Raw genomic sequence first — 20,540 nt, forward strand, 5'->3', positions numbered from 1 at the left:
TTAACACAGCCAATAGTCAAATTTAAGGTTGTCTGATTCTGAAGTCTGTATCTTTCCAGTTAGCCAACAGCCCCCAGAATCTATCCATGAGTGTCAAAGGAAGCCCTCTACATCACGCCCTTTGCCCATGGGTTCTGGTTGATGATAGACACAGGCTTAAAAAAGGTAGGGGAAGATGATTACCCCAGCCTGGTCCCCAGTTTCCACCTCGGCTAGACTCACACTCCAATTTCAAAGCCAGTGTGCTGATGTGGCTCAGTTTCTCCAAGCATGTGCTGTAGGTAAAATGCTGAGCTCAGTGCTATACAGACTCCAGAATTTCCACCTTCAAAGAGCTGAGCCTTGAGTGTAGAAAACAAGACCACTATACCTGGAGCAGTCTGAGGACAAGGCAAGAGTGTGCCTAACAAGGGCCAACCTTGTGATGTCAAAAGTCAATGACCTTGAGGAGGAAAAGCCTTCAGGACTGCAACAATCAGGGAAGATTCCTTGGAGGAGGTTGGCCTAGGGGAGACCTTGAAGAGTGGGTAGGATTTGGGGTAAGGTAGAAGGTAGGAGGTAAAAGACAATTCCTAAGAAGTGTAAGGGGAGGGGTTGGGTAGCCAAGCAAGGAGAAACAACTTTTATGACCTGGTTCATCAATGCAGAACATAAATCCAGAAATGAAATTTTGCTGGAATTATCCAAAAGCTGGAGGGAGGGGGAATTGGACTGGAAAGGAAGGGGTACAGCCTGAGGACACAAGTCAGGGGGTGAGCAGCAAGCATGGAAAGCGAGGACCAATAAATTTGTCCTTTCCAAAGGAATATTTTTGAGGGGAAGCATACCTGAGTCTTTGCTTAGAATGCCTTCTGCTCCCAGGGACATTGCATGCACACTTGGAAAAGAGACACAAGATCAAATGCCATCCTCTCACTGAGAAGCAAACACTAAGGCTTGGACAGCTCCATTTAAATAAGCCCCAGAAATGCCTGATAACAAGCCTTGGCCTGAAAGGTTCAGTAAATGATGGATAGGATTGGCTAAAATGTCCAGCCCATCATTTATACCCAACAGTCTACCTTGAGTTCATGCCTTGGAATTTGCTATTTCAGGCTTTTGCCTTGAACCTTCTAGCTTCCTTTTTACCAGAAGACTTCCCTTCCAGGAAGTCTGTCTCCAGGCTGAAGAGTTTTGCACTAAAAGAAGAAATTCCAAGGGGCCGTAAATGTTTCCTTAATGGATGGAGAGACATAAGCTCCAAAGTGGCCTCTGTTCAGCCCCTGATGAGCATTTGCTTTTTCTCCTTGATATCCAGAAACATGAAGGACCAGGGCATGGGGAAGATGAGACTGAGGGAGAAGAGGAGGAAGAAGCAGAGGAAGAAATGAGCTCCAGCAGTGGCTCTGACGACAGCGAAGAGGAGGAGGAGGAGGAAGGGATGGGCAGAGGCAGACATGGGCAGAATGGAGCCAGGCAAGCCCAGCTGGAGTGGGACGACTCCACCCTCCCCTACTAGTGCCCAGGGGTCTGCTGCCCGGCCCACATGTCCCTTTTGTAAACCCTGACCCAGTGTATGTCCATGTCTATCATACCTCACCTCTGATGTCTGTGACATGTCTGGGAAGGCCTTCTCCAGCTTCCTGGAGCCCACCCTTTAAGCCTTGGGCACTCCCTGTGTCTCATCCATGGGGAAGTTCCAAGAAGCCCAGCATGGCCATCAGTGAGGACTTCAGGGTAGACTTTGTCCTGTAGCCCCCACTTCTGCCCTAAGCTCCCCAGCATCCTGACTACCTGTGTGCAGAGTCTGCCTTTGTTTTTTCCTGCAGGGAAGAAGGCCCACCTTTGTGTCACTCACCTCCCCAGGCTCAGAGTCCCCAAGGCCCTGGGGTTCCAATTCACTGTGTGTCTCCTCCACACAGACCAGCAGGTCCTCCTCTGCTGACTCCAGGTTGCTTCATACAAGGAGGGTGGTTGAACTTCACACACCTAAGGTCTTAGTGCTTAACAGTTTAAAGGAAAGTCCTTGTTGAGGCAGAACTAAGTTTACAGGGAAAGGTACACACATTCTCTCTCTCTCTCTCTCTCTCTCTCTCTCTCTCTCTGTCTATCTAGTTCCCCAGCTTGGAGAGCCTTTCCCCTTGCTTCTTTCTGAGGCCATATAAGCTTATAAGAAAAGTCCCAAACCAAGAATAGGTCCTTGGCCGCAAGCAGGGTCTGATCCCCCATCAGAGCTATCTGAGCCTGCCTATCGGGGCACCTGCTGCAACCATGCAGCTGCCCTGCCAGGGGCGCTCAGCACACAGAACCACAGGGCCCGGGAGGCATTCCACACAGGCACTGCCCCAGGACAACACAACAAGGACAGTCACAACAAGGACACAACACAACACAAAACAAGGACAGTCACAACAAGCCTAGAGCCAGAAAGCAGATGGAAATGCTAATGAGGTCAAACGTAGGCTTCATGGTGGGTGGAGTGGGGGTGGCTGGGCTCCCCCAGGACAGAGGGGACCCTGAGGTTGGCAAGGCTCTCACCACTCAGCCTTATGGTCCCTTATCTCCTATTTTCCCTCTTGAGAAAATACACGCTTTCTGGATGTATTAGAAACGCACGAGCTCCACCAAGTCTACAATGAAAGTTTGAAATTTAACTGCAAGGAATTAGAAGCATATTTGCAATCATTGCAGCTTCTTCTTTCTTCTGCTCATAAAAGGAGGAACACTTTAGATAGAGGGCAAATATATCTGAAAACCTAATTTCTTTCTTTTTTCGATAAGGAAATCTTTTCCATCTCCATCCTAACATGCACAACCCGTGAAGAGAATTGTTTCTATAGTAACTGGTCTGTGATCTTTTGTGGCCAAGAGAATAGCAGGCAAGAATTAGGGCCTTGACAGAATTTCCACGAAGCTCTGAGAACATGTTTGTTTCAGATTCCTCTTTGTCATCAATGTGTATGCTCTGTCCCCATCCTTCACTCCTCCCCAAGCTCACACCAATTGGTTTGGCACAGGCACAGAGCTGGTCCCTAGTTAAGTGGCATTTATGTTAAAAAAAAAAAAAATAGTTCAGAATCTCAGCCTTTTCTTTGTGTCATCAAAACAGCTTAAGAAGGGGACTACTGCCAATGTCCTCTAGTCTGACCTCCACCCAGGGAGGACCCATGGCAGGTCTTTTCAACTTTCTGATTCATGAGAACAACCTTGTGAAGCTTTTCCCACCTCCTAAAGTGTTTTCTGCATCTGTTCCTTCCTTTGGACCTCACAACAAATCCTGTGAAGTAACTGAGACATCCGTTGTTAGATACATTTTTGTGATGAGTAAACTGAGGCTTGGTGATTCAATGTCTTGTTCAGAGTCATTCAAAAGTATAGACAAGACCAGACTCCCAACTTCCACTCCTGGTCCAGGATTCTACTTATGTTCATAGGTATGCACCTAACAGACACTGCTGCAAACCTACTATGTGCTAAGCATTCTACCAACAGCTGTGAGAAAAAGAAAAGCTGAATAAGATAAGCTCCTCCCCTACATTATATTTGCAGAGGGGAAATAAACAGGCCTAGAAATTACACAAGAGACAAATGAAGAGGAAGAGAAGTCACAAGAGAAGAAGGATGCGGTCACAAACTTAACCAGTGTTCTTATTTTTCCCTTCTCAGGGAAAAACACCAGAAGAAGCTAGGGTTTTATATTCATTGGATGGAAACAGATATTTCTCCTGGGAATTCTCCCAACCAAATAGCCCTTTTCTATTAGGCTGTGTCTGTACATCCACAAGAGGAAAGTCTATAGGACTGATTAGTTTTCACAATCCCATTTAAATAAAAAAAAGATCTTTAGTTGGGCATTTAGGAGCAACTGAAATCTCCCAAAATTGTGGCAGCAAAAAGAACACTTCATATGCTTAAAACCCATTCTTTTTAAATTAGATTTTGATTTTAAATATTTAAGTCTGGTGTTTGTGAGAACACTTTTCTCTTTGCTCAGTCTTTTCGATCTGGTTGGGTAGGGAAGGTGTTCCTCATGCTCTCTGGGTGGCTGCCTTATTCATAGTTGAGAGAGCTGTTAGGTAAAATCTTTATATGTGTTGGGGTTTTTTTGGTAGCGGGGGTAGCAGGTAAAGGTAGCCCATGGCTAGGGCAGCAAAGATGAATAATTTGAGGAAGCATTTGGTTGGTGGACTCATTTGCAGAGAAACAGTGGTGACAACAAATCAGAGCTGTTTCCCTCAACTCTGGCTATGAGAGGTCATTCTCTGCATGTCAGCTGCAAAGATCAGACACTTGAATGAATCCACTGGGTTGGCAGGCATTGGTCATCTTCGCAACACCCTCTTCCTCACCATGGATGAGAACAAGACGGGAGTGGTTATATCCCAGTAACAGAAGCTTTGGGAGGTATCCAGGTGAGCAGGGTAATGTGGCTTGCCCTCCCCCAGATATTCTGATCCCAAGAAAAAGGTGTCATTAATCAGTCTGGCGTTTTCCACCCTCCATATGCTGGCATCCAGGAACCAAAACCCCTGAAGGCCGAGACACCCTGTGACCTCTCACTGAGATGTCGGCAGCCAGGCAGATGCAGGCTCATGTCCAGGAGGAACTGCTGACTGGTTTGGCCACAGCCCAGTTCATTGCTTGTCTTGCCAAGTGGACAACCAGATTCTGCCTTCCTGAGCTTGAAAATAGGCTACAACTCTCAGGTGATTCAGATGACATGGAGGAGAAGTTGGAAGAGAAGATTGGAATTCTTAAATCCCAGTGCAGAATGAGTTGCTTCAGTGGAGTAAAGCAACCGGCTAGTTGGTAGCCTGCCTTAAAAAATACTAAACATGTATCATCATACATTTGATCAAATGCTGTAAGCATAGCCAAGGCCCAAATTCATCTAGATACCAAAAATGTGATTTCAGTGAAATCTCTTTTCATTACCACTTTCTTTTGTTGTTGTTTGTTTGTTTTTTGAGCCAGAGTCTTGCTGCTCTGTCACCCAGGCTGGAGTGCAGTGGCACAATCTCAGCTCACTGCAACCTCCACCTCCTGAGTTCAAGAGAGTCTCCTGCCTCAGACTCCCGAGTAGCTGGGATTATAGGCATCCACCACCATGCCCGGCTAATTTTTGTATTTTTAGTAGAGACAGGGCTTCACCATGTTGGCCAGGCTGGTCTCAAACTCCTGATCTCAGGTGATCTGCCCACCTTGGCCTCCAAGGTAATGAGATTATAGGAGTGAGCCACCGCACCCAGCCCTCATTACCACTTTCTTGAATTTACTCAATCATCCTATCAAACAGGGTTTAGACCAACATCTTTGCATTTAATAAGGGCTCTACTTTGTATACATGGACCATCCAGTGAGAGAGCTGGGGGTGGTGGGAAGCAATGTCCCCCATTCCTATATGTCAGGTGTCAGCAAACTATCTGTAAAGAGGCAAATAGTAAATAATTTGGGCTTTGTGAGCCATTTGGTACCTGTCACAGAATAGTCAGCCCTCCATATCTGAGGTTTCCAAATCCATGGATTCAACCAACCTTGAATCAAAAATATTTGGGAAAAAATGTATAGTTGCAACTGACCTGAACATATTCTTTTTTTCATTATTATTCCTTGAACAATACAGTTTAACAGCATTTACATAGCATTTACACTGTATTAGGTATTATAAGTAACCTAGAGATGATTTGAAGAACACAGGAAGTTGTGCATAGGCTATATGCAAATACTATGCATTTTATATAAAGGAATTGAACATCTGTGGATTTTGGTGTCCGAGGGGAGTTCTGGAACCAAACCCCTACAGATACTGAGGGATGACTGTACTCAGCTCTGCTATTGTAGCATGAAAACAGACAATACGTACAACAAATGAATGTTTCAATACAACTTTATCTAGTTTCCATAAAACAATTTAAAAACACTAAAAAAGCAGGCAGTTTGGATTTATGTAATTTTCATATCTTTTTTTACCCTTTTGATTTACATTTTTAATAATTTAAAAATATAAAAACCTTCCTCAGCCCACAGGCCATTCGAAAATTAGCAGCCAGCTAGATTTGGCCCAAGGCCAAAGTTTGGCAACCCGTACCATACACCATGGAAGTTAGCCTTCCACTTCAGGAGAAAGCAAGCTGCTCTCTTAAGCCTCTCACCAACTACCCAGTAGTCTTTGCCTCCAAACTGAACAACAGGAAAAAGTGCCATAGTTTTTAATTAAGCTGTTTTAAAAGTCCATGTTCCGGGGGAAAACAAAAAAGAAACAAACAAAACACTTGTTATTTGCTGAACTGACAAACTGACAGATATTCCACGAGAGTTGAAAGCCTTGGATCGAGGTGATTGCCTGGTTACTGAGTGCTAACTCCACTGAGGCAAGTGTTAGCCCCCCAAGGCTCAGTGCCTTCCCGGCACAGCTCAGCCCATAATGATCTCTGAGCAGGAGTGTTCATTATCTCAGACTGATTTTCATTTCAGCCCTACTCTTGCCATTGCTCTAAAAATGATCCTAAAGACTTGTGACTGTTTGAATCAATAGCAACATCATCAGTAGAAAGCCCGACCAAGCACACTTCAAAATTAGCAATCTTCTTGGCTCTATGGCTCAATATCAGCAAGAAGAAAAAAAGACAACTTTTTTTTTAATCATCCCCACATTTAAATTAACCAAATAGTTTTTACAAAAAAGTAGGGAAGTGGGTTTAATTCTTTGAAAGTATTTGCCAGTGAAAAGTAGATGATTTTTAGGTAAGATAACGTTTAGGCCTCTGGGGGATCCCCAAAGCCTTCTGCAATGTACTCTGGCAGGCTATGAATGGTACAGGATTCTGCATCTATATGAGACATTTATTGAGGCTGACAAGCAAAAGCCCTTGGCACAATTTAATTTTCACATAACCACTTTCCATTGTCCAGCTGCAGGCAAAAGAAATGAGCAATGAAAGTTTTGAAGTCTACCCCAGTACCCTCATTTCCTGTCTTTATTTCCTTTACTTTATAGATGTATTCTATACCTGCTATGTAGATAATGCTCTAGTTTTCCCTTTAGTGCCAACTGGAAAAGGAGAGTTGGCTTTACAGGGGCTGTGGATTAAGAGCCAGGCTTCATTCCATCCCAAGGAGACAAAAAGAGACAGAAGAAGTTACCTCCAGCAGCACCCCAGAAAGCTGACAGACATTCCCTGTATGCAGGTAGTAAACAGATGGGAGTCTGTGTTTGCAGCTATGTTCAGTGTAATTCAGCAGACCTTCACTGGGCACTTGTGATGGGTCAGGCCCTGTGCCAGCAACAGGGGGAAGGGAGGATGAACAAGGCATGTTTCCCTGACCATGAGGAGCTCTTGGCCTGTGAGCTGTTGGGATGTCCCTTTGTGGTGTTGGAGGCTGTGCACGAGCAGTCAGGACTTTGGGGACAGAAGTTTAGTGTTAGGGAGGCAGGGTAACTTGCTTTGACAGCTACCCACCCTAAGTCAGATGACAGGTGTAATTCTAGGGGCCCTGATATGCATCACTGAGGCAGACTGAGGAGCTCTCCAGGGAAGTAGGCAATATTTCCCTGAATATTCCTCAATTCCAATCAAGGCTGACTCAGTTCACTTATGGATGAAAGCCAGTTACCCTGCCCACTGGGCAGAAATAACATGGTTGACAGCTGACATTCAGAGAAAGTAAGACAGAAGCAGTCCTTAAATATAAACAGCAGCCAGGTGGACCTGGAAATTTAGGAAGGGTGATGCAAGTAGAGGGGCCAGCAGGAGCCAAGTCTCAAAAGGCACAAGCCAGACTGATGCAAGGGAGCCCTCCTGAGGCCCAACATCAGAGCTGAAGATCTAAGGAGGGCCCACCTCCGCGAGACCTGCTGAGGGCTTACACTCGGTGCTGAGGAGCAGTGGTTCCCTGGGCCAGCTGCATCACCTGGGAACATGTGAGAAGTGCATATTCTTGGGCCCCACCCCAGACCTACTGAATGAGAAGCTCTGGAGGCAGGCAGTCTGTGATTTAATGAGCTTTCTGACACACACTAAAGTTTGAGAACCACTGATGAAGAGGATGAGGAGATGACTTGAGCTGGCATTGGGAAGAACTGACTATTAACTAACAAGGTAAAATCAATGACTAGTGCAGCGAGGGTGCCAAAGCAAACCACCCCCAGCCCCCATCCTGGGCCTTTTCGGCTCCAGTTTATACTCACTGAAGCAGTGGTTTCAAGGAACCTTGGTCCTAGTCCCCATCCTTCACCTGCCCTTGGGCATGAGACAATTCCTGCCTGCCTGCCCCTTCTATCCTAGAGAGAGAGACTGCCCAGGAGAGGCTGCCATGAGGTCACTCATCCCCAGGAAGGCCACCTGCCAGGTTTCTGTAAGCTGAGCAGCCTCTTCGAGGGCCATATTTTGTGGAGAAACACTGAAACTGCAGCAGTGACCCGGGTCACTAGGAGAGCTGCTTTCTACACAGCCTGTATGCTGGTGGAAACACCCAGGGCCTGGCAGAGTGTGGAGGGGGTCATTTAAGGACGTTGCCAGGTTGCCGCAGCACTGCTCTGTTTGTTTGTAATGAGACTGGGGCATGCAGCATCACAATTCAAACACTGAATTGCTTGGGGAATGGATGGCCTTCCTTGGAAGGGCAGTAACTCATTCTGGATGTTACTAAAAGTAGAAAACAAAAATCCAAAAACAAACCTACAGCCTCATTTACAATTAGAATCTGTCTGGGCCTTCTGATTTCTAAAGTCTGTGAGGCTGCCAGGATGCACCAATTCTCCTTTCCCCTGAGGCCCAGCAACTATTGATTTATAGCTTAAACTCTGTGAAGGTCCACAGACCTTTGAAAGGAACTTGCTGGTACTTTGTCAGTCGTGTACACCTAACTGACTCCTATGAGGTACAGTCTCCTCATATGAGGGGTTTTGAGATGGAGAGTCAGAGGGCCAGGGCCCTGGGCTTTGGGGTGGAAGGACAGAAGAGTAAGTCTAGGAAAGGGACTAGACATGTAGCCTAGGAAAACTAGCACCATCTGTTGAGTTCTGAAGAACCCAGATTCTCTCCTGCTCACAGCCTCAGCAGTCTTTTCAGAGTCCTCCTGAATGGCCCAAAGACACCCCTGTTTCTGGGGAACAGAAAGGAGCTGGTACCTCTGGACCATTGAGGCAACACCTCCCCAGAGGCAGGACCCCGGCCCCATGAGAACATGCAGTTGAATGATGTGGTGCCTGGCCAGGACCTTGGAAAACGTGGCCGTGTGAGACTAGTATAGATGTCCAACTATTGCTGCCTCTGCTGATATGGCCACCTCCTCAAGGTAAGAAGACTACCGACTTAGCTATTGTGGCACCACGGGGGCCTAGCACTGCACCTGGCCCATGACATGTGTGCCACAAATGTTGAATTGAATTGAATCCCAGAGATCACTTGACCTCAGTGAAGGGACTGGGTTTGAAGAATTAAGACCCCCCAGTGGAGAAAGCCTCCTCCATCTTCCTTCTCGGTTTGTGAGTCAAGGTCCTTTGTAAAATCAGATCGACGAGGGTGGAAGTGCAGTGAACAGAGGACAACATTTGTGATGCACATGGGAGAAAACAGGAGTGGGGTTGTTTGGGGACTACCCCTTCCTAGCTATAGTCAGTAAATGGAGCCCCTAAGCAAGGAGCAGGGGTAGATGTGCCCGGGTGAGGCCTGCTTGCTCCACCGTCGAGGTCATGGGCAGCATCCCAACTGAGGAGAGAAAACCCTAATTTGTTAATGACCCAGCCTTGTGCTGCTCTCCAGTTCCTTTTATCAGATTTACTGCAGAGCAGATTCATCAACATGAAGCTCAATTCCCAGTAGACTAATGAAAAGAGGGCAACAGACTTGAGAAGAGCCAAAATGCAGACAGTGAGTATTAATCACAGACAACAGAAACGTGTTAGCTTTCATGTCTGTTTGCTTTTATCTTGAAAGGAAAATGCATCTTTGTTACCTGGACCCTTTTTACTGCACATTTCAGAACATAAATGGGACACCCACACACGTATTGAGGGTCCTTTTCCCCGGCAGGAGGAGCTACCAGAGAAATGAGCCCACATTTTGTGTGCAGAGAGAATCAACCCACAGGTCTCAGCTGCAGACTCCAGCGCCTCTGCAGAGAAGGCAGGCAAAGGGATGAGGAGGTAGCATCTCCCCTTCAGAAGGATTCATAAGGGCCTCTGTGAGGAGGGCCTTGCTTGTGCCTGTGGGTCATGGATGTTAATATAAAGGCTCATCCACCCTTGGTGGCAAAAGTGCATCCATCCTGGCCAATATAGAACACCCACATCTGGAGCCCACGCCCACCCACCTCCAGCTCCTCTACATGGCTGCAAGAGCATGGCTGATGTGTGGGATTCAGAAGAGGTCTGCTCATGTTCACTAGCCAAACTTTAGGTGGTGTGATACAGCAAAAAGCTTTATTTGTTTTTCTGTTTTTGTTTTGTTTTTGGCGTGGAGGAGAAATTTAGACTTGAAAGTCAGGGCTGATCACTCAAAAAGTAAGATAGGAGATATTGAGGGAAAATGTGACTCATAGTTGGAGAGGAAACAGGAGAGTGGGTACAAGTGACAGCACCAGGAACAACCCCCTCCCCCAGATGCCAAAGCATTGCTCTGTATCTAAAGACGCGTCCAAGTTTGCAAAAAATTATGGGTAAATCTGGCCATGTGACCAAAGAGGCAGGCAAATCAATTGCTTCCAAAGTCAGAGCTGTTTGAAGGTGATCAGCTCTTAATTGAACTAGTCATGATGAATCAATCCAACTGACTGCATCCAGTCTGACCTCGGTGGTTTCCATAAAGGGTTGTCGATGTCCTGAGCTGGACAGGGTGGGCAGGAGGTTGAAGAAAACCAGTTGGTGAGTACAGAAAAGAAATTGCATGTAGAAGTTGTTTGTTCTCAAAGAAATCTGTAGGTGTTAGAGCTGGGTTTGTTATGTTATTGTCAGGGACATTATAATATTGGTAAGGAAGAGAGAATGATTTGGTACGGGTATTTGGGAAATTTGAGTACAAAATATAAATTTCCAGAGAAGAGTAGGCTATGGACAGCTGATTATATATGTGTGTGTGTGTGTATATGTGTGCATGTATGTGTACATATACACATACCCCAAAGCCATATACATATCTATAATACAGAAGTAAGAATAAAGTCAAAAGTACCAGCATATTTTAAATCCTTAGAAGCACTGGTTGGGATGTTACATGTTTTTTCACTGTTGTTGTTTACCGTTAGCTCTCAAAGCAGTGGGAATAGTGCTTGGCACATAGTAGGAGTTTGGTAAACATTTGGAAATTGAAGACCCAGCTTATCACTACTTCATAGAGACTCAGTAGTATGAGTATACCCCAAATTGAATGAGCCACAGAGAAATGCATCCAGCCACACTCCCTCTTAGCTGAGGAGAAGCCTCTGTGAATCCACAGATTCCATGCAATATTCAGCCAGCCGCAGACACAAGGTCTGGCTCCCTTGTCGTGAGAGTGAAGGCATGCTGCACACAGTGGGTTTGCATGCACCTAGACTGCATCTGCTGAACACCCAACAGCTGTTTCTATAAGCTAAAGTTGTAGCTTCTCTCTACCACTGTCTAAAGCTGTAGCTTGTCTCTACTATTGTCTCTACACCGTTGCCCAAACACTTGGTATAATGCTATTGAATTTTTCACCTCCAGGCATGATTTTGTAACCAGTGTAAAGGTTCTGGGTTCAGCCAGTCTAAAAAGTCTAATAATTTCTTCTCTCAGTCCTTCCCTTCTCCCTTGTCTGGAGCTGCCACCGCCATTTAAAAGTGTTGGACGCTGTTTATTCCCAGCTTCTCAACCTCAGTGTGTGTGGGAAAGGCCTGAAAGAGAGAGGTATGTTTTCTCTCCTCCGGAGTCTCTGTGGTGTTGACACAGCAGAGAGAGGAGGGGGAGCAGCCTCGTCTTGCAGAATCACCTTCAATCACTGCTACTGTCTGGGCCATTACTGCCAGTCTGGCCGGTGTCTCCCACAGTGGATGGCTTTGCCTCCAGCGGTGGACCAGTGTGTACCTGACATGTATCAGACTTCTGAGCTCTTCAAGCTGCCTCAAAGAATGAATCTTTTTAGTCTAGAAAATGTGTTTATTTGATAAATATACTATTGTGTATGAGTGTGAAACAATGCAGACTTTGGAGTATCTCATTAGAAGGACTGTATGAATTTATAGAAAATTGAATCTAATTTCAGAAGAGCGCACTGTCTTCTCAGTCAACAAGGTTGCCCAGCCACAGAGGGTCAGAGAAAATGTCCTTTCCCCTCCCCACTCCTTTTCATAGAATCCTCTCTCAGGCCTAACTGAGCTGTCATATCCAATTCAGACTGACACAGAGTGAGGGGCGCTGAGAGTCTCTATGTATATAAAGATATAGGAAGAAAATAAGGATCGTCACAGGAATCTGTTGGGCTTCTCCCCATGACTGTGATCTTACCCATGTTTGAATCACAAACTTTAAATTTATAATAATTATGATTCTTGCAGTTTTCAAGTAATTTGTTAAATGCCTATTCAACACAGACAGATTTTTATTTTCAGCTGTGGCTTGTAAATGCCTACAAACTGATTCATGTTGGTGGTCGTTATGACACTTTCTGTGAATTGGTGAATAAATATGATTTTAGAATTTCACAGTAAAGATGACCTCTGAGAGTTTTATTGTTCAGACTATTTGATAAGGCAAGACACCAAGAACCGCTCTGGCTGGGTCAATACTCTCTGGGGCTCTGTCCTAAATCCATGCCTGGGGAAGAGAGATGGGCGGGATGTGAGGCTGGTGGCATGGCAAGTTGGCCCCTATCAGGCTTCAGTCAGGGAACTTTGTTACACCCAGAGCCAAATTTGGTAGCGCAGTTATTGGAGACCAATGAAAAGACGATCCTTATAACACTGGGCATTTATTCAGCACTTACGAAGTGCTGGAGCTCTACATGCATGATCTTAACCCCCAAGGTAGGCTGTTTTTACTGTTAAATGTGGAAAAGATGAGACTCAGAGGAGTCAGGCGCCCTGCATGAGGGCAGCAGAATTGGAACCTCCCTGTCTCTCTCCTACTGCTTCTTTTGTTCCCTCTTGCTCCTCCAGTAGACCTTCGTCCTGCTGACCTGCCCTAACACCCAGATATCCCCCCAGGGTCCCCTTTCCCCCAAAGCCCACTGAAGACGGGCTCCCTTTGCCATCGAGAGCTGGCAGAGATCCAGAGCGCTTCCCTAGGATTCTGCAAGTTGTGGTTACTGCAGCCTCCATCCTGTTTTGTATTGGGCCAACCCAATACAAAACCCTATCTTTTGCTTGAATTGCTCAGGGCAGCAGGGAAAATTCAAACAAAGTATTGTTGGAAGTGTTGGGGTCATGAAGATGAATCACTTGCCCAGGATATGGCAAACAGCTACATATCACAATCAACATTCTTGTTTTTGGACTCCTTTTGGCCAGCCTCCCCAGCCATGTGCCATCTTCCTGCCCTCTCCCCACTCCTTTCTCTCCCTCCTCTCATCTCTCTTCATCCTTCTCAGATGTAAAAAGTAAGTTTTTTTTTGTTTTTTGTTTTTTTAAGAGAGATGGAGTCTCTCTTAAAGCCTGTCACCCAGGCTGGAGTGCAGTGGCACAATCTCGGCTCATTGCCAACCTCCACCACCTGGCTTCAAGCAATTCTCTTGCCTCAGCCTCCCGAGTAGCTGGGACTACAGGCACGCACCACCACGCATCCAGCTAATTTTTCTGAATTTTTAGTAGAGACGGGGTTTTGCCACGTTGGTCAGGCTGTTCTTGAACACCTGACCTCACGTGATCCACCCGCCTCAGCCTCCCAAAGTGCTGGGATTACAGGCATGAGCCACCACGCCCAGCCTCTTTTTTTTTCTCTTTAAAGAGCAGCATCATCATCTTTTCTTCATTGCCTGGTCTCCTGCCAAAAGCCATACTCGTCCTCCTACCCCAAGCAGTTAATCAAGATTTGTTCCCAAATATAGATCATTCACACCTTAATAGGAATTTTTCTTCTAAACATTAAGATAGGATTTTTTTTCTGCCCAATGTTTGTCAACTGGAAATATAATTTTTCTTTTACATCTCAGAGAGTCAACAAGGAAACTAAGAAGCCTTCATCAGTTTGGTAGTCCTTCCACACTATACCTTCGTAACTTCCATGTGTACATGCGCGTGTGCATGCACACACACACACACACACACACCTATTTTTGGGCTTCTCTGGTGCTCAATGTAGCAGCTCACTAGCAAATTTCTGACAGTTCGCACCACTCTCTTACTCTCCAAACAATTCTGGCCTGTGTTCTTGCTGTCTGATAGATTCTTCATTGCCTTTCTGTGTCTATTCCTTCTCATCTCTTTTAAAAGCATCTCCTCATCCCTCAGCCACCACAGCAGCCTCCTCCCTGGCTTCCATCTTTCCAGACTACGTACGTGCCATGGGGCTAACATTGCTGAAGTTGCAGTGGGAGGTGCCCCTCAGGCTGACAAGCCACAGAGACTTCCAGTAACTTATATTTTCAAAGCAACGTCCCTGGTGCTCTAAGGATTCCCCAGTCCCTAGGGGGCCAATAAACTATACTCTTTATCCTGAAAAAATACTAGTTTATCTGGCTTGAATAAACTTGGTAGAGGTTCATGGCAAAAACTTCAAAACAACAACAAAAACAAATGTATAAACTATGGATAAAAGTCCTGGGCAGAGGTGTTATCACAATCATATCTGGGTTCATGCTCTAGTGGAGAGCTTGGGATATAGCAAGGGCTCAGAAATAATTTATTATACAGAATTGAATTAAACCTCAAATCCAAGGTTCTTAATGACCTGGCCTCAACCTAAGTTTTCATCCTTTTATTGCCCACTTGCCCAGCACAAATCCTAGGTCTTGGCATTCTCAAAGCACATGGCAGTCCCAAAGCACATGGAGACTCCCATCTCCACGCTTTTGTTCCTGCTACTCCTGATACCTGGAATGTCATCCCTCCTTACATGTCTTACACAATGAAAATCTTATCCCTAACTGGAGGTCTCACTTCAGAGTTGCAGAGCTATTTATCAGTGAGGCCATGCTTGATTTCCCCAGTGGAATGTAATCCTACCATTCTATGCACCCCCGGACCATGTCCTGTCTTATTGTTAAGTTCCTTCTAGTGGAAGGTGGGGAGCACAAGACATAGAACATGTTGCTCTAACCAAACTCAAACACCTGCAGAGGTAAGGCAGGTAGCATAAGTGAATACAGCTGCCTGAGTGGGACTAGGGTGAAAAGAAAAATGCATGGCAAGTGCAGAGGGCTTGCTGCACCTCAGCTTCAGCCAACTGTCTCAGTACAAGGATGGTTGCCAATTATTGCCAGATCTTCTGATTTTTTTTCCTTTAAGAGAAGTCAAAAACACAGATTTTCCATGTGAAATCTACCAGATTTAAAATTGGGGCAGAAAATTCACTTTTTAAACAAATGTTACAGGGGCCAAGTAAAATAAGTTGTCAGGCTGAATTTAATACATGGGCAACTGGGTTGCAGCCTCTATTCTAAACTATATTAGCATGGACCAGGTGTGTCAGATTAACCAGAAAAAAAATTGTCCCAACACCCTCAATTTAGGTGATTGGGTCTTGTAGGTGATGGGTACTCATAAATGCCACTGCAAGGGTGGCAGAAGGACAGAGATGGTAAAAGCAAAGATTAGCCATGTGAGCATCTCGGCAGTGGTGTGCTGGTAAATGGTTAACAACCACCTTTGGGGTTGGGGCAGGTCTAATTTGTAAAGTGTTGATTCCCATGGTGCAAGTACCACCATGGCTGGTTTTAAGCCATCAACATGATGTCACTGAGCTCAGAGTTGGAAAGAGATGCTACCATTGGCTTTTGGGAGCCAGCTCTAGCTCACATCACTGTTTAAAGATCAGATATCAAGAAAAACCCAAGAGCACCTTTAACCATGAGCAAATAAACCTGCCACCTTCCTAATGACTCAATCTAGTATTGGGAAGACTCATGACCTACATGAAAACCTCCTTCACACAACCAGGGATAAAATGCTGCCACTTTCATTTATGACTATAATCTCTGTTAATAGGTAAATGACTTGAATGGGGGCTGCTGGTTACATTAAGTGAGGCTTAGTCACTGAAGACTCTGTGGGGAGAAGGAACCAGAATGGAGAGACAGAGTGCTGTAAACTGACTGTGCTCCAAAAGACAGAGGAGCCTGGAGGGCAGAAGGGACAAGTAACTCAGCTACCTTTCCTCCATCACAAACCACAAACCATGTGGCCACCTCCTGACTTTTCATGACTGAGAAATGAGACACAGCCAGGGTACAGGGAGCAGGGGGAGGAGAGGAAAAGAGCAATGCTGGGAGAGATGAAACAAGCCCTGAAATAGAGGAGAGTTGACAATATCAGGTCCCCACCTAGAAGAACAGAAAATTTTCAAAAGAGGCCCAACCTCTAGTGCTCCTGTTTGCTCTCCTTTTGGAATTTTTTGTGAATTTTATAATCTTCTCTAGACTCAGTACTGCCCTATTTAAAGCGAAGCTGGAAATGTGGGCAGCTCGGTGGAGGGCGGGGCCCCTCTAGAAACTGCCTGTGTTCATCAGGATTCTTTCTGGTGGCAAATTGGACAAATCTAAGCAAAAGGATATGTATTTTTCGCTCTCATAACCCAAAAGTGACAAGAGCTGAGGTGTGGCTGGGCCTCACTGATGACGAGAAGCTTAGGACTTGCTAAGGTGGTTAATATCTAAATCATTACATAAATCTAACTAATCATTGTACATAACTATATATAATTCCATAGTTACATATTATGTGCTTACATACAATTAGGGCTTGCTAAGGTTATTGAGATATATATATATATATATATATATATATATATACCTATATTTTATATAACCATATAAAATTATATATGTTTGGTATTGTATATATTGTAATAATACATTATATAATTTTATAAATTATATATAATATATATTAACCTTAGCAAGACCTAATCATTCTATATTATATAAACATATAATTATACGGCATATATTAGGTAATTAAATTACATATTATACTATATAATTAAATTACATAATTATATATTAATTACATAATTATATTGTATACTATTTATGTGTTAATATCAACATTTTATGCTATATCATTTATTAGGCCCTAACTACGTGCCCCTAATGTCTGCCCTTTTTGCATATTGGCAGGTTTTTTCGAACCAATTTTTATTACTAGGTGGGTTCTGTAGTAGATGGCAGCTCTCAAGCTCACATTTTGTCTGCTATAACTTCAGAAAGGGAAGTGCTCGTCTCCTTGGTACTGGCTCAAAGTCTTGGTTGAGCACTGCTTTGGCCCTCCCTGTGTCATGTACAGCCCCTGGAGTTGTGCATGGGACTAGGGTCCACGTCTGACAGCCTCCCTCTCTCCTCACCACCAAGAACAAATATCTGGGAGACAGATGGTGCAGGGGAGAGGGGAGGAGCATTGCTCAAAGAAGACACAGAGAACCTTCACTGAAAGAAGGAACAGGGCTGGGAAGACACAAGAAATATCTCCCCACTGACTGCTTCAGATCAAGAAGCCCTTGAGCCTAATGTTCCTAATGTGCACTGCATGGAGCACATAGAATATTCTTCAATTGATGCGATTTTTTAAGGCTCCCTGAAAAGTTCTGTTCTTGAAAATAATGGGTTGAACAGGTTTTGTTTATTCTAGGAATTTTCAGGATGTTTACTGCAAATCATCTAAAGAAATAGGCAAGTGTTTCTCAGACCAATTTGACTATGGAACCCTTTACCTCCTTAAACATTTTTGGGACCAGCATTCACTCCAACATGCTTCAGGAACTGTGACCTTAAGTCTGAGATAAGGACCTGGAGCCAAGATGTAGGGTTCTTCCCCTTGTTAGTACCTCATTCCGGAGAACCATCCTGAATTAGACAATTAAGCATCCATTTAATATGACTTCTAGGATGAAGAACCTGCTCCATTTCCCTCAAGGCTTGTCTACTCTGACTACCCATTTAATATGCCTTACCTCCCCGTTTGTACCCTCTTGACCTTGCTCAAGAAGGTCTGATCTCAGGTTCAATCAGCCTATTTCAAAAGCTGAGAAAAGTTATGGAGGCCAACTATGCAGACACTGCAGCTGACTAGAGGATGCTGGTACACAGGTGTGATGGCAGCCATGACTGGTGCTGACCACCTGAGTGTCGACACCACAGGCTGGAAGATGGCTGGTGTCTCCAACCCCACAATGCTCAGGCATGGAAGGGAAATGGCCAAAGACAAAGGACTCCACACTGTCCTCAAGGCCCAGTACCCCGAGTGGCACATGGCAGCCCTGGGAAATGCCTTCTCTTCCTCTTCACTAGTTGTCCAGAGTGTTAACAGCCTGGCTTAAAGCTCACTCTGGGTCAGTCCCACTAAACTAGGACCAGAATATGTTAGCAAAATAAACCAAGGTACAAACCTTCCAAAGAGCCTCTGTGTCTTGTTAGTGATCCTAAAGCTGAATGGACTAAGGCTTACAAATGTTTTTCCCTGTAACAAATTTTTCATGGGAATCATTATAAATATATGTACTTTATTAAGCACTAACTAGGTGCCAGGAATTGTGCTGTGCCTTACATACATTATTTCATCTTCACCTCACAAAAATTGTATCAGATAAACACATTTATATCTCCATCTACGAATGAGGAAATAAAACACAGAAAGACAAATAATCCAAGGCTATGTGATGCCAGGGTTCAGGGCCATACAGGATCCCCATCCAACTTAAACTGGTGCTTTCAATCTATATGTCCACTCAAGACAGTCTGCTTCATGTCACTCAAAAACTGGGTGTCAATATTCCATGTGTTTCCAGTGTTATTACAACTATAAAGCTACTTGGAAGCCCTTAAGAGGGAAAGCTCTGGATGCTGACATACATCACTTAATTCACTACATGCAAAGATGTACACACGTGCCCAATGGTTTCATCAGTGCCCTTGCTGGATACTAGCCCTGCAGCCTTGGATCCTGGGATCTGTGAACCTTCTTGCCTTACTCAGAGGCTCAGAAAACTCTCCCAGGTCTCTCATCTCTAAAGAACAGGAAGGTAGCCCCAAAAGCCCTCTGTCAATTGCCTTTGTGTTCCCCTTCCCAAGGCTACCTTGTCAAAGCTACCATTCCTGTTCTACCCTTCACTTTATCTGCCTTTACTCTTCCAATCACCACCAACATTTATAGTCACTCAATAACTGTACAATCATGTCCTGGATGACTACTATTTTGGGGAGACTAAGATAAATACTACACATGTATGTATGAGTGTGATACATGTATACATATACCCACAAATACATCTATGCACACACATACATATCTGTGGCCTTCTATTTTCATGACACCTTAGTAAAACCACTTACTAGTCATGGCACCACTGTTATGTGACAATTTCACTGAGGTTTTGTTTCCTTATTTGTAAAATGGTGACTATGGTAACTTTCTTAAAGGACTCTTATAATAGTTACATGAGATAATTTCTGTAAACTGCCTGCCACAAAGTCCAGCCTTTGGGCACTCATTAAATAATTACTGTCACCACTACTGTCCCAGCATCCTTTAGTAATGAATTGTATGGCTCACATTATCATTCATTCAAATCTTCCTTTCTTCATTCACTGAGTTAATTCACTCATCCATTCAGAGATTCTGGGGTCGAGCCTAGATAAAATTCTCCATGGGTGGCCTCCTCAGATTATTTTGAGAAAGAGGGGAAAAAGAAAGGGCATGGAGATGTATTATACAAAGATTTGCTGAGTATTTACTTTGGATCAGGACTTCACTAGTATTTTCTATTTAATCCTTCCAGCAACCATGAAAGTATCTTCATCCTCATTTTAATGAAGAAATTGAGTTCCAGAAATATTAGGTCTCCTGTCCAAGGTCATACAGGTGGTGAGAGGCAGAGCCCAGATTCCATCACAGATGTCACATTCTGAATACTGTGGTTGTATCCCTGAGCCAAACGTCTACCCAAACCACTAGGGAATAATCAGCCTTGAAGAGTAAAATGTGGCTTTTAAGAAAGCAGAGTGTACAGTACTACAACCCAGTGACAAATGCCATTTTCCTTTTTAGCACCTTGAGCTACAATCAGTCCCCAAACACACACCAGATAGGAACTGAAAAGCCCTGGTTATACAAGTACTGTTCCAAAAATAAAATGAGTGTTTTTTATAAAAAGCCAGAGAGAGACTAAAAAACAGCAGGAGCGCAAACTATGTGGAAATACAGACTTAGAAATAAGGGCAAATCAATCTCCTCTCCCAGAGCAGTAACAACATCCTCAAGATCTCTGACCATTTCCACGCCCTGAGACCCACAAGGACCCTGGAAACATAGAGCAACCTGAAGTCCTTATTCATTAACTATTCATTGCCAAAGATGTTCTGCAACTACTGTAACTCTGTTCCTCCTGTGAGTCATACCCTGTGCTAAGCACCAGAGACACCTACCCCACCAGGTTCTTGCCCTCACTGAATTTCCAC

At 44.5% G+C, this 20,540-nt stretch overlaps 1 protein-coding gene across 2 annotated transcripts in view; it reads left to right on the top strand.

The window, feature by feature from the left end:
* The window catches only part of CLSTN2 (calsyntenin 2), a 639,289-nt gene extending 626,643 nt beyond the window's left edge, over positions 1–12,646 (top strand). Inside the window, exon 17 of one of the 2 annotated variants that reach the window (XM_526327.8) lies at positions 1,298–12,646. In XM_526327.8, coding sequence (XP_526327.5) covers positions 1,298–1,498 — 201 coding nt within the window. In that variant the 3' untranslated portion in view covers positions 1,499–12,646. The remainder of the gene's footprint in view (positions 1–1,297) is intronic. The other variant, XM_016942061.4, reaches the window with a different exon arrangement.
* Positions 12,647–20,540: the final 7,894 nt, after the last annotated feature.

This window comes from Pan troglodytes, chromosome 2, assembly GCF_028858775.2.
Source record: "Pan troglodytes isolate AG18354 chromosome 2, NHGRI_mPanTro3-v2.0_pri, whole genome shotgun sequence".
Classification (NCBI taxonomy): domain Eukaryota; kingdom Metazoa; phylum Chordata; class Mammalia; order Primates; family Hominidae; genus Pan; species Pan troglodytes.